We start from the raw sequence: 14,857 nt of genomic DNA on the forward strand, positions 1-14,857 counted from the left end.
GGACGATCTCGTTGTCTTCCTCGCCCCGTGCCTGTTGGACTTCAGTTGCATGACAACTGCTCGAGCTGTTTGTCGGCGCCTTCGGCCTCGCCACGAACCTCGACAAGTGTGCGATCACGCCGATTCGCTGCGACGAGGCAGCCGTGGAACAGGTGCTGCAGGTCTTCCCCTGTTGGATCCAGCCGTTCTCGGTCACCTACCTGGGCGCGCCGCTCTCCATCTCCAAGCTAGCGAGAGCGGATGAGCAGCCCATCGTCGACAAGGTCGCCGCGCGGATCCCGACATGGAAGGGAAACCTTCTGACCTCGGTGGGCCGAGCCACCTTGGTAAAGTCCACCCTATCGGCGATCCCGGTGCACACGTCCATTTGCTATGCCCTCTCGCCATGGGCCATCCGGGAGATCGATAGACGACGGCGGGCTTTTCTCTGGGCCGGCGCGGACATGGTCCAGGGAGGCAAATGTCGTGTGGCATGGCCGGTGGCATGCCTCCCGAAGGAGCTCGGCGGTCTTGGCCTCCCGGACCTGAAGACCATGGGCGCCGCGCTTAGACTACGCTGTGAGTGGCAGAGACGTACCGACCCCTCCGTGCCGTGGGCGGGACTACCCTGTCGCTCAGATGCGGCCACCATCGCTATGTTTCGCGCCTCAGTTCGGGTGGAGCTCGGTAGCGGCGATCTTGCCCGCTTCTAGACAGACAGTTGGCTGCCCTGCGGACCGTTATGCCTCACCACGCCTGACCTGTTCAGCGCGGTCGGCCGACGGCGCCGGGATCGCTCGGTTCGTGACGGCCAGACGCTGGGCTCGCGACATCACGGGCGCTAGGACGACAGCAGTGATTGCCGACTACTTGATGTTGTGGGATGCCCTGCAAGGGGTTGAGCTACAGCCTGGGATCAACGACAGATTCATCTGGAGATAGAGCGCCGACGGAACGTATGGTGCGGCAACTCCTTACCGCGCTTTCTTCCATGGGACCACGGGGCTCGCGGGAGCCCGTGAGGTTTGGCGAGCGTGCTGCCCTCCCAAAGTAAAATTCCTCTTCTGGCTTGCGCTACGAAAGAGGCTGTGGACGGCGGAACGGAGATGGAGGCATGGTCTTCAGCAGCATGCAGACTGCCTCCTGTGCGGCCAGGAGGACGAGACGTGCGATCACCTCCTTGCCGCATGCATCTTCACGCGGGAGATATGGTACCACATCCTCAGCACGGTAGAACTTCAGCACACCGTGCCATCGCCGTCCGACACGCTAGTCGACTGGTGGCTCGAGGCCAGGAAGCAGGTACCAGGAGGAGCCTTCACGCGGGGTTTCGATTCGCTCGTTCTTCTAGTTTCATGGGAACTATGGAAGGAACGGAACCGACGGACTTTCGACGGAGTTTGTGCAACGACAACTCAGGTTCTGCATCGGATCCGGACTGAGGGCGAGAGTTGGATTGCCGCGGGGTTCTCTAAGCTCGCCCCTCTTTTTGCGATAGCCTCAGCTTAGTGAACTTCGCCCCGAGTAGCACACATAGTTTGTTCCCTTAGCACGCCACTCGAAGCTCCACCGTTTCAGCCGGTGCTTTCTGTTCGTGTGTTTTGTTTGCTTGGAATTGGCACCTCGCCTACCCCCAGCAAGCTGTGTAAAAAAACTCTTTCTTCTCTTAAAGCAACACGGGCCAAGTGCTCGTTTTCAAAAAAAAAATATATGTAGAGGCGGTGGGGACTGCACAACACAGCCATCTCGTAGGTCATGTTCGTCTTGTTGGTATGGCACAATAAGTTTTTGCTTCGGTCAAAATACGACCCATGGCACGTCGGATATGTTTTCATGTCATACTAGCCCAAACAAGACCCTCAAAATACCATTGTTAGTCTTAGGCCTTGTTTAGTTCACTCCAAAATTTAAAAAATTTTCAAGATTCCTCGTCACATTGATTCTTGCGGCACATGCATGAAACACTAAATATAGATAGAAAATAACTAATTGCACAGTTTGCCTGTAATTTGTAAGATAAATCTTTTGAGCCTAGTTAGTCCATAGTTAGACAGTAATTGTCAAATAAAAACAAAAGTGTTATTTCCACGAAATATGTTTTCACCTCCTCAACTAAACAAGGCCTTATTTGTCTACTTGTGATATAAAAAATATGTTTTGTATGTCCTATTTTCACCAAAGTTTCAATAGTTTCATACTCTATTCAAGAATTAGTTTTTTAAAAAAGAATCTACAAGATGAGATGTAATATTGTAAATACTAGAAAATCATATTATATGGTTATAGATGTGTTTTCGTGATTTTCATGCTATGCTGGTCCAACACATGGTCTAAAAAACGGATCAGACTGTATTGCCCATCATGCTTTAATGCTAGGCACGGCATGGCCTTCGTGTTGTACCGTGTTTAGGCTGTGTCATACGATCAAAGTCTCAGCTCTAGCTATATATCACGCAATTGCGCCATCTGAGGCTTTGTTTAGTTTCAAAATTTTTGGTAAAATAAGCATTATAGCATTTTCGTTTGTATTTGACAAATATTGTTCAATCATAGAGTAGTAGCACTTTCGTTTGTATTTAACAAATATTGTTTAATCATGGAGTAACTAGGCTTAAAAGATTCGTCTCGCAAATTATTCACAAATTGTATAATTAGTTATTTTTTTATCTATATTTAATGTTATGCATGCATCTCGTAAGATTTGAGGTGACGGAGAATCTGAAAAATTTTGCAAAATCTTTTGGAAACTTGCCTGAATATGTTAGTGTGTACTATGTAGGTCTGAAAACTCTGAATTAGGCCTTGTTTAGATGCGAAATTTTTTTGGATTTCGCTACTGTAGTTTTTTCGTTTGTTTGTGGTAAATATTGTCCAATCATGAACTAACTAGGATCAAAAGACTCGTCTCGCGATTTACAGTTAAACTATGCAATTAGTTTTTATTTTCGTCTATATTTAATGCTTCATGTATGTGCCGAAAAATTCGATGTGACAGAGAATCTTAAAAACTTTTTGGTTTTTAAGGTGAACTAAACAAGGCCTTAATAGTACTATCTGATCTAGTAGGCCAGTCTCAGTGGAGTTTCGTGAGAGTTTCATGCACATTAAATATGCTGATGTGGCGCTATAGTAATAAAGAGAGAGATGATAAGAGTTTCATGGGAGTAGAGAGAGTTTCATGAGAATGAAACTCCAATGCACTGTTTTTAAAATATAGATGTGTTGGAAACTGCATTGAGAATGGCTGTATATAAATGGCGATGGACGTGAATATATATAATAAATTTCAGACAGACAGACACACAGAAAGCAACGACGCATGCACGCTGAATTTTCGTTAATAAGGCCTTGTTTAGTTACGGAAAAATTTCGGATTTCGGTACTGTAGCACTTTCGTTTGTTTGTGACAAATATTATCTAATTATGGACTAACTAGTATCAAAAGATTCGTCTCGCGATTTCCAGCTAAACTGTGTAATTAGTTTTTGCTTTCGTCTATATTTAATACTTCGTGTATGTGCCGCAAGATTCGATGTGACGGGGAATCTTGAAAACTTTTTGCTTTTTGGAGTGAACTAAACGAGGCCTAAAAGTCTGCGGTCAGAGGCACGCGCGCGCGGGTGCGGCGGTGAACACGGCGGTCAAAGTTCTCCGGCCGGCCACTGTCCTGTCTCCTCCCAGCATCCATGTCATAAGGGTTGAGCCAAATGGGCAAGCAACTAGGCCTTGGCTTAGTTCACTCAAAAATTAAATTTTTTTCAAGATTCTCCGTCACCATCAAATTTTACGCCACATATATGGAGCATTAAATATAAACAAAAACAAAAACTAATTAAACAGTTTGCCTGTAAATCATAAGATAAATCTTTTGAGCCTAGTTAGTCTATGATTGAACAATAATTGTCAAATAAAAACGAAAATACTACACTAGCAAAAACCAAAATGTTTTCATACCTAAACAAGGCCCTTGTTTAGTTTCTAATTTTTTTTAAGATTTTCCGTCACAGATCTTTAGACATATGTATGGAACATTAAATATACATAAAAAGTAACTATTTGTATAATTTATCTATAATTTAGAAGATGAATTTTTTTAAACTTAATTAGTCCATAGTTATCAAATATAAACGAAAATGCTCTAAGCTAAAAAATTTTCCGGCCTAAACAAGGCCTTAAGGGTGATGGGTGCACGCCTGCGGTAGCCATCATGTATACCGCTCCCTTACATGGCAGCGGCAGCAAGTTGGGCTTTGTTTAGTTGTGAAACTTTTTGTTTTTATTTGGTAATTATTATTTAATTATAAACTAACTAGGTTTAAAATATTTATCTCGTAATTTATAGATTTTTTATTTTTATCTATATTTAATGCTTTATATATGTTATAAGATTTGATATGACGAAAATTTTTAAAAAATTTTTGGTTTTTGAGTGAACAACTCCTCTTCACCTCGTGAGCCGTGTCGTCGTTGTCTGCCACCTTAGAGCATCTGCAGCCACACGGGCCCTAAATCAGACCCCTACATTTCTATTTGGGAGGTGGCCTGCAAAATTTGAGAGCCCAAATCAAAGCTCAACTCCGGCCATAGCCACTGTCCCCTTCAACATAAAAAAAAACTCTCGTCCTTTCCAGCACCCACCCGACGCAAGCGACGCCGACGGCCGGCCTTCGGCACCGGCTGCGCCTCACGCCCGCAGGCCGCACGCTGCTGGGGAGCCACCCCGCCGCGGGACACGCGCCTCTGGGGAGCCGCGCCGCTGGGGGCCTGGGGTGCCACGCTGCCGCCGGGGTGCCGAGCCGTTGCCGGACGCGCGCCGCTGGGTCCTGGGGAGGCCGTGGCCGTTAGCGGAGCGGCGCGGAGGAGGCACTCGGCGTGGTTCTTGCTCATGTTCGTTGGAGAGGACGATGTAGCCGCGGGGGGGGGGGGGGGGGGGCGTGCTCACCGGAGAGGAGGGAGGCGGCCGGATCCCGGAGGGGAGGGGCACAGTGGAGCCGTAGAGGAAGAGGCGCGGCGGCGCGACGTTCGCCGGAGGGGGGCACGACGCGGCGTTCATCCGGCGCGAGGTCGGGATAGGAGGGCCTGATTTCAAGGGACCCAAAACTATAATTTAGGAAGTCTCCTAAAATAGGAGCCCAAGTAGAAGCCCCATTGAAGTGGATTTTTTTGACCAAGTCCCCTAGATTTAGATTAGGGGTATGTTTAGGAGGTGGATTGGAGTTGCTGTTAGGCTGATCGATCGATATGTGTAGCTGCTAGTCTTGTTGCACTCTACCTTCCTGACCATGGCTTGTTTAAACCTTGTTTAGTTTATCCAAAAATCAAAAACTTTTTAAGATTTTTCATCATATAGAATCTTGCGGCACATGCATATAATATTAAACATAAATAAAAACAAAAACTAATTATACAATTTGCCTATAAATCACGAGACAAATCTTTTATGCCTACTTACTCTATGATTGGACAATGTTTTTTGTCAAATAAAAACGAAAATAATACAGTGTCAAAATCCAAAAATTTTTTGATCTAAACAAGCCTTAGTTCCTAATTTTTTTGGTTCGAGTTACTATAGCAATTTCGTTTTTGTTTAGCAATTATTGTTCAATCATGGATTAATTAGGTTCAAAAGATTTATCTCACGATTTATAGGCAAACTGTACAATTAGTTTTTGTCTATATTAATTGCTCCATACATGTGGCATAAGATTCAATGCGACGGAGAATTTTGAAAAGTTTTTGGTTTTTGGATGACTGAACAAGGCCCATATGATGCATTCCGTTTAACCTGGGCCTTGTTTAGTTCAAAAAATTTTAAGAAATAGACACTATAGCACTTTCATTTGCATTTAACAAATATTGTTCAATCATAAAATAACTAGGCTCAAAAGATTCATCTCTCAAATTACAGATAAATTATGCAATTAGTTATTTTTATCTATATTTAATGTTTTATACATGTGCCATAAGATTCGATGTGGCGAGAAATCTCAAAAATTTTGCAAATTTTTTTTAGAAGTAAGCAAGGCCCTGACCGGCCGCCGACGCGCAGTTATTGGTCCCGTCGTCACTTAGGTTTCAGCCCAAGCGGCCCAATTCTTGTTGCTTTACCTTTCCCATTTAGAGACGAGCCAATTCAATTGGGGTTCCCAAGCGGCCCAGTCGATTTCACTACGGGGCCCAGGTCCAGGACCTCTGGGCCTCTGCGGCCCACTTACGCACGTTGTTGCCCTGCCCTGCCGGCTGCTCTCTCGCATCGCCTCCAACCGGAACGGAACCCTGTTTCTCTCTAGCAGTCACCACCACCACCCCCGCGGCGGCGCGAGCGTCACTGTCCTATCCTGCTCCTTTCCCCTGCGCCGCCGCCTCAACTAAAACCCTAAAACAGCTCCCCTTCCCTCCGCCGCCTCCACGGCCGGTCGCCATGGCGGACACGGTGCAGTACCGCCTGGAGCGGATGACGGACGAGCTGGACGACCTGGAGCGCAGGGGCCTCTTCACGCGCGCTGAGCTCTCCGACGTCGTCCGCAAGCGCCGCGACTTCGAGTACCGCCTCCGCCGCCACTCCCCGCTCCGCCAGGACTTCCTCGACTACATCGCCTACGAGCTCCGCCTCGACTCCCTCCGCAACCTCCGCAAGCGCGCCATCATACGCGCCGCCGCTGACGAGGATGACGAGCCCCGTGATGGCGCTCGCAGCAGCGACGACGAGGAGGGAGGCGGGAGGAAGAGGAAGAAGAAGGATAAATCCAAGAAGAAGTGGAAGAAGTCCGTCTCCGACGTCGCCGGCGTCCTCCGCGTCCTCGACATCTACCGGATGGCCACCGTCAGGTTCAAGGGCGACCTCGACCTCTGGTTCCGCTACCTCGAGTTCTGCCGCGACAAGAAACACGGCAGGATGAAGCAGGTATGCCGTATGCCAGCCCACCACCCACAGTCCAACACCAAACCGGTTCCGTTTGCATCATTCCCTTGCGAATTGGATCAAATACTACCTCAGTATCTTTAGTTGGTTGTTAAGTTCAAAGTCCACCTCTGTAACTTGCTGCTGCTCTGCTCGATTTCAACTCGTTTTGGACTATCCACTGACATTGTGCTCTGCTCACGAGAAATCGGGGAAAGTTGAAACCTTTCTGTGATGTACCCGTAATGTGCTATTTCTGCTGCACATTTAGTATGACATGGAACCACGCGCTGTAATCTTGAAAAGTATTAACCTTTGTATGCCACCCATTTAAGTTCAAACTTCCATCTCTGTTACTTACTGCTCCTCTGCTCAATTCTAATATTTGTGCCCTTTTATGCTGATATTGATGCTCACAAAAATCTGGGGAAGTTGACACCTTTCTATGCCCATAATGTGCTATTTCAAGCTTTCAGCTACACATTTAGTATGACTTTGTTCCACACACTGTAATTTGTTGGCCAACAAGTTGCCAAATCTAAATTGCATTGTTGTACATTCTTTCATGTATTTCTTATCAAGTAGGAAAGTTCAATTTGGGCTATGATCTTAAGGATGACCTTTATTTGCATATACCGGCAAACTCTAATGTTATCTGTCCTTGCGCTTGTCTTTGCACTTCAGGTTCTGGCACAAGCTATTCGCTTCCATCCCAAGGTTCCCGGGCTTTGGATCTACGCGGCAGCATGGGAATTCGATCAGAACCTGAACGTCGCCGCGGCACGTGCACTGATGCAGAGCGGTCTCAGGTCTTGTCCTCAGTCTGAGGATATGTGGATCGAGTATCTTCGCATGGAGCTTACCTACCTTAACAAGCTCAAGGCTCGAAAGGTTGCTCTTGGAGAGGATGTCAAGACGCTGCAAAAGAACGATAAAGATTCAGGCCAGTGGAAAGAGGAAAACAAGGAACTGTTTATGCCACTGAATGAACAGGACGAAGATCCCAAGGAGCCGGGCTTGTCTGGAGATGCCCTGGAGGAGAAGGAAGACCTGTTTTGGCGTCAAGGGTTGTTAATCATTCAGACTATATATCAAGGTGCAGTGGAAGCTCTTCCATCAAGCTTAACCTTGCGGAAGAAGTTCTTAGAGATATTAAACAGTGTTGACTTGGCACATTCTGATGAGTTGAAACTGGAGGTCCTGGATGACCTTAAGAGAGATTTCTATCATAGTGAGGACTACTGGGATTGGTTGGCTAGGCTTCAGCTTAGCAACTCGAACAGTTCCAGTAATTCGAATAGAAAGGATGCTATATCGAATAGGTTGAACAGATCAATCCAGGTAAATGAATTATATCACCGCTTCCCTACAAATATAAACCTCCATCATGATTATTAATGAAATCTCAAACTTGCTTGCTATTTAGCGAAAGAAAATAAAAATATAGAGAATGTAGTTGAATGCACTGTGGCTGTCTTGCACTAACATTTTTTTTATATGTCAATTCACTACAGGCAATTCATATCATATATGTGAGAATTTAATTATGGTATTGTGTACTCACATGCTTAGTGCATGCTAGTTTGTGTAGGTGTATGCAGTAGATTGATACCTAATTTGTTTACGAGGTAATTCTTATTGCATGCTTGTTATGAAAGCTTTCTTTAATGTCATTTGCAATTATAGTATTAGAGCTTGACTAATCTGTACATCATATTGTGTAACCTTTAAAGCTGTCCTTTTGTAATATCCTTATAGTATGTCTGTCTGTTGCAGTTTAGAGCACACTGGTAGTTTTCCCATTTCTTATCCAGGATCTGCCAGCTACACTGCACACTAGGTCTGATACACCTTTCTGAACATTCTTATATTGTCGTGTCGTGTGGATTGTAGGTGTATGATGAAGCTGTCAGAAGGCTATCAAATTCCAAAATGTACTCATTGTATGCAAAGTTTTGGATGGATGTTCTATACCCTGACAGAGAAGATTCCATCACATTATTCGAGGATTCTGAGTTTGATGCTTCAGAGTTCACTTCATCCATACTGAAAGTTTATGAAAATGCAGAATCATGTGGATGTCTTACTGAGGATCTTGCTTGCCAATACATATCACTTTACTTGAAACTAGAAAGACTGGAGGAAGCTAAGACTCTTGCAGAAAAGCTTTGCGACGGCCCTCTTTCAAATGCTGCAAAATTGTGGAGCCTGAGAGCTTCAATGGAGATAAATTCAATTGCGACTGCTCCTGGCAGTTCTTCCTTGAGCAAGGAGAACTTGAGCTCTCTGTTTGATCTATTTAGCACTGTACTTTCTAAGTTGTCTGTAACTGAGACTGAGGGATTGTGGCATATGGTAAGTTCCTTAGATTAACATTGGCAAACTTTGGTTTTACCTTACTACTATGACTGTGTTTGAAATTGTTCGTGATGCATTTCAGGCCATGAAATTATTTTTCCATGATAAGGTCTTCTTCGAGAAGTTGGTGAAGATTTCAACGCTATCATTAAGTTTGGCAGGTGGCAGTGATTCAGGAGCATCTGTTTCTTCTGCTATCGTTGGGTGGTATTTGCAAAGAGATGGTATGAAGCATGCTAGGAAGATGTACAAGAGGTATGAAAACTAACTGTACACTTGCCATGTTGCATACAGTATGTAATAGTGTGCTCTTGCATGATGATGTTCTTCAATTATCATTTCCAGCAGCCTATGTACTTCCTCCGTTTCAATTCATAGCTCGTTGGCTTTTCTAGATACACAACTTCCATTATGTATCTAGACATATCTTATGTCTAGGTGCATACCAAAAGCTATGTACTTAGAAAAGCCAAAGCGGCCTATAATTTGGGACAGAGGTTAGTAGGTAATATTGACAATGTGAACTACATTTTAGATTTCAGAGCAGATGCCATTCATCTGGCTTCTGTTTCTGTCTCATTCAAATAACAATTGTTCGGTGCATAGTTTCTTCTTTAAATATTTGTAGTATTTGTTTAATAGGTCATGTTTATTTTTCTGTCTTTTCGAGTCCTTCCCATTGCTAGTGCATTGAAGTTAAAACAGAAAAATGTAACTGCAGTCAATGTTGCCTCCTTAGTGTTGGGACCTGATGACATGACACCTTGGCCTTTGCTTGTTGAATCCAACACAGATTTCTTGCTTTACCTCGGCCAAGCCTCAAGTTCATGCAGTACTGCATAGAGCTGGAGGCGAACCTTGCATCACTCGGAGACCATGGCGCCCTTACAAATGCTCGGCGGCTATATGATTCAGCGCTCGACCTGTATCCCCAGGAAAGGGAAGTGTGGAGGAACTACTACAACCTGGAGCTGAAGGTGAGACTACACATTATACTATATAATATATGCTGTCTCATTTCATAAAAGGCTAAAATGGTTGCCATTTTATCTGGAATCACCAACATTCTGCTCTTGATTGTATTACCAGATGGGAACATCAGAGTCTGCCAACGCCGTGTACTCGCGTGCTCGCAAGGTGCTCGGTGACTCCACTGCCCTGACAGCTCCCCGGAGCTAGCTAGCTACCAGCAGCAATGTATTTCGATATGTATTGCAGTTTCTGTTTGGATTATTTTTTTAGTTCTCTGTGTGAGCATGTTTAGTTTGGGTCAGCAAGTAATTAAGCTGACCATCAAAATTTTGGCCCTAAATCATTGGGTGGTAACTTGTGACTTACAATATGCTGAGGTGCTTGCGCTAAGCATATTTTGTTTTATAAAAAAAAGGTAATGCAGCTGCTCGTCGGTGTCTCCCTGTCCCTTTTCTTCTTTTTTTGAGCAGTAGCTGGACTGTTGGTGTTAGACTGTTATGGAGTGATAGTGTCAATTGCAACGTGAATTTTTGTTTGTTCGCTTGAGATTATCTGCTGAATCTGTCAGTTATTTAGTAGTGTTTTTTTCTTATAACAAATCAGTGAACAGTACTTACCTTCGGCCATAACTTATCGATGGACCCATTATTGCCCATCGACCTGTCGTCTTCCTCGTGGCAACAACTACAGTACTGTACTGAGAGCTGAATGCTGATGGATGGCAATGGCATAATGAACAGCTAATAAAAACTTCATTTGGAACCAAGAATAAACAGCTAGTAAAAGCATCATTTGCCCATCTAGTAAGCCTGCTGCTACACCCATTTGGCCATTTCAGCGAAATGCAGCCTGTCCTGTGAATGAGTTGCAGACTTGCAGGAGGAAGCAAGTGTTCTGAATTTGTATGTGTGAGGCGACTCGGGGACAATGGTTTTTGCTGGTGGAGCCTGGCTTAGGCCTTGTTTACATGTGAATAAATTTTAGATTTCGCTACTGTAACATTTTCGTTTGTTTGTGGTAAATATTGTCTAATCATAGACTAATTAGAATCAAAATATTCGTCTCCTGATTTACAGTCAAACTGTGTCATTAGTTTTTATTTTCGTTTATATTTAATGCTTTATGCATGTGCCGTAAGATTCGATGTGACAGGGAATCTTGAAAACTTTTTGGATTTCGGGACTAATTCGGTCGGTGTTGGCACACAAGCATGTCACCGAGTGTCTCTGAGGATGATCGATATGTATGACATGATGCAAGAGGGAATCTCACTTGTGAGCGCGACGATAAACAGGACGACCCCAGAGCCAGAGCCAGAGCTTTGTAGATCGTCACATGACCCTGTGAACTAGGCTGCAATGATGAGAAGTAGAAAAAGTTTTCGGCTACTGTTTAGCGTTGGTGAAATGAAAAGTTTTCAGCGTAGCACTTTCGTTTATTTATGATAAATATTATTCAATTATGGACTAACTAAGGTTAAAAGATTCATCTCGCGATTTACAGATAAACTGTGTAATTAGTTTTTATTTTTGTTTATATTTAATGCTTCATGCACGTGCTGCAAGATTCGATGTGACGGGGAATCTTAAAAACTTTTTGGTTTTTTAGTTGAACTAAACAAGTCCGGGAAAGATGAGAAAAACTTGACAAAAGTACACTATTCCTGTAACAAACTGCAAGTTTTTTGTATTCTAGAAAAGAAACTGCAAGTAAGTGTTTTTTAATAATATATCTCCAGTAGGGGCTCCTTACCCCTCTTATTTTTTCAAAAAAGAAAAATAGAGGAGGATTTTGATTAAACTGCCTCTCTTCAAGAATATCTCTGATTGTGTGTTGTCAATTGAGAGTCACCTTCTCTATTTATGAGGGTGGCAGGACTTCTTAAGATGTCCCATTTACGGAGTGCTCAAGAGTTCCTAAACAAATAGAAATGTTTAATTTGACTCACAAACACATATGCATACTTGCCCCTATAAATATATGCACGAAAATACTATCCCTAGGGACACCTCACAATTAAAGATTCCGGCACAAGCATCTTCAATATAATAGTTTCAAATCTAGAACTTGATTTAGATGGACATAAAGTACTAAGGTCATGTTTGACAGAGCTTGCAGAGCTGATTCTCTAGTGAATGCGGTAGAAGCTCTACCAAACAGTCTTTTAGAGAGAAGTGATTCTTTGCTGATTTCGTAAAGTGATTATCTGAAATGAACTAAGAGGTTGAGAGCTAAAAAAAATAACTTCTCCTAATTTTGGGAAATGATTCTCTATCATGATTTTAAGAGTTTATGATAAAGAATAAAGAGAATCACTTTTAGCTATAGAATCACTTCTCACTACAGTTAGAATTAGCTCTAGACGGGCCGCATCATAACATTGTCCGTGAAACTGTAATATTTGAGCTTGTTTATGCGCTCCACCTGGGATCAAAAAATTAATGAACTGCTACGGCATTTCATGGCCTGTTTTCGGTTGTCTATCTCGAGCTAATTGCATTATTGTGCGCTTGTGATTATAAAAAGTAAGCATGACGGGCGAGACACAAATAGTTACTCATTAGAAAGAATTAACATTCAAGCTATATTCTACATCTACTAGAGTTTTTTTTTTTTCGTCACGCGGTAAGCATGCATGATGGGCGAGTGAGATGCAAGGAACATTGATTGTTGAGGCATTACCAACCTCATCCACTGCCAGCTTCAATTTCTCTCATAAAACTCGAGGCCACATTTTTAATCATGTTTGGTTCCTCTTGCTAAATTTTAGCCAACTAAATTTTAGTCACTTTAGTAGCTAAACTTCTAAACACACTAACTAAAAAGGTGCTAAAATAGTTTAGTCACACTAGTTACCTAAGAGTAGTTAAAATAATTTTAGCTGACTAAAATTTACCAAGAGAAAACAGCAACATCAATATACAATAATAAAATTGTTCTTCCACAGCACCTTATTGTAAAGTCGTAGTACATTATAATTCAAGTTTCAAGCTCCTTTTATTTTTTTCATGAAGCTGGCAACAGCAACAATGGGATCGGAGAGGTAGACAGAGATAGAGAGGCCCATACATGCATGTCAGCGTTACACATCGCTGCTGGTGCTGCCAAGAACAAGAACGTTGTCGTCGTCGTCGTCGTCGTCGTCGTCGGGCATCAGTGGCACGGTCGCGTGCACGTCGAGCTCCAGCACCATGTGCACGTCCGACCAAACCTTGGCCGTCGTCCACAGGACGTACCCGGAGGCCCCACGGAGGTGGCCCGTGCCGCCGACGACGGCGAGCTCCCTTACCTCGTCGTAGATCCTGTCGCGGCCGGCCACCACGAGCGTGCTGCCGTTGTAGGGCCCCGCGGTGAGGACGACGGTGATGGAGACCACGATCACCTCCTCGTGCTGCGAGCTCAGCATGTAGGTGCCCTGCGCCCGGCCGATGGGCCTGGTGTCGCCGTCGCCGTCGCCGACGCCGACGATGCCCGGCCCGTCCGTGACGAGGTCGTCGATCGCCACCGTGTCGCCGAAGGTGCGATTCGGCATGGACTCGTGCGGCAGGCCTACGCCCCAGATGAGCCGGATCGCCGTCCGGTTCGGCCCCCCGATCACGTCGTGCATGTACAGCTGCAGGTGCACGCGACGCCGGCCACAGCCACACGCCGCCGACGAGGCCACGGCTAGCAGGAGGCCCAGCACGGCGACTGTGGTGACCAGGAGCATCGTCGTCAGCTTCTTGTTGTTCGTTCTCGCCATTGCTGCTGTGAAGGAATTATTTGTGTGTGTGTGTGTGTGTGTGTGTTTTTTTTAATTTGCTTCTTGTCTTGCTGGTTTTAAAACCGGCCGGGCACGTATATACGTACGGGTGGATGCAATCATGCAAGTGAATGGGATGCAGCCACGAGAGGCACGAGGTTAGCTCAGACAGAATAAGACACCTGTGTCATGTTTATGTTTTGTGCAGGGCTCAAGGGGCTCCATTATTTCTGTTAGTACTCAATTAGTTTCAAAAATACAAAGGATTAAAGCTTGTCCTAAATCAAACTATCATTAGTTTAACTAAATTTATAGATAGAAAAGAACCATAATATTTACAATGTCAAACTAGTATTATGAGGTGTAGTTTCATAATTTATCCTTTAATTTTTGTAAATATTAATATTTTTATTTACGAACTAAGACAAACATATGATAGCTTAACTTCAGACAAACTTTGATCTGTTAAACTTCAGGATCACAGATGAATGAATGCACCGGGAATCAGTTTTTCCACTTCGCTAGTGTATTTTGTGAAGAGAGAGGAGAAAAGCTCCATGATATTAAGATTATTTATGATCAATTAAAGGATAATCTTGTACTGCCAGTCAACTTAGTTTAAATTTGGTCAAGTTTGTAACGAAGAATCGCACTTTTGTGGATGGAGAAAGAGTATTGGCAACCCACTAACTGCATTCTCCAAATAAAAATAGATTCAACGATCTATCCAATGATACTAATTATATACCATAAATATTAATACTTTTTGTGTATATTTGGTTAAAGTTGAGTACATTTGATTTTACAAAAAGTGAGAATGGCAGTTAAAGACAGAGAGAGTAGCAATTTTTAGTACTCGAATTTTCCAATTACCCGACTCAAAATTTTCGAACTACCTAAGAATC

The 14,857-nt window shown here is 43.9% G+C and overlaps 2 protein-coding genes across 2 annotated transcripts; one reads left to right on the top strand and one right to left on the bottom strand.

Annotated features, from left to right (window-relative positions):
* Positions 6,239 to 10,653, top strand: LOC8054505 (U3 small nucleolar RNA-associated protein 6 homolog). Its single transcript, XM_002459167.2, has 6 exons — positions 6,239 to 6,883; positions 7,565 to 8,221; positions 8,774 to 9,235; positions 9,321 to 9,493; positions 10,032 to 10,215; positions 10,328 to 10,653. The coding sequence occupies exons 1-6, from the start codon at positions 6,401 to 6,403 to the stop codon at positions 10,415 to 10,417; spliced, it is 2,049 nt and encodes a 682-aa protein (XP_002459212.1). The 5' UTR covers positions 6,239 to 6,400; the 3' UTR covers positions 10,418 to 10,653.
* LOC8081593 (dirigent protein 1) lies at positions 13,131 to 14,034 on the bottom strand. The gene has a single exon (XM_002461265.2). The coding sequence runs from the start codon at positions 13,950 to 13,952 to the stop codon at positions 13,293 to 13,295; it is 660 nt and encodes a 219-aa protein (XP_002461310.1). The 5' UTR covers positions 13,953 to 14,034; the 3' UTR covers positions 13,131 to 13,292.

Source organism: Sorghum bicolor, chromosome 2 (assembly GCF_000003195.3).
Source record: "Sorghum bicolor cultivar BTx623 chromosome 2, Sorghum_bicolor_NCBIv3, whole genome shotgun sequence".
NCBI lineage: Eukaryota > Viridiplantae > Streptophyta > Magnoliopsida > Poales > Poaceae > Sorghum > Sorghum bicolor.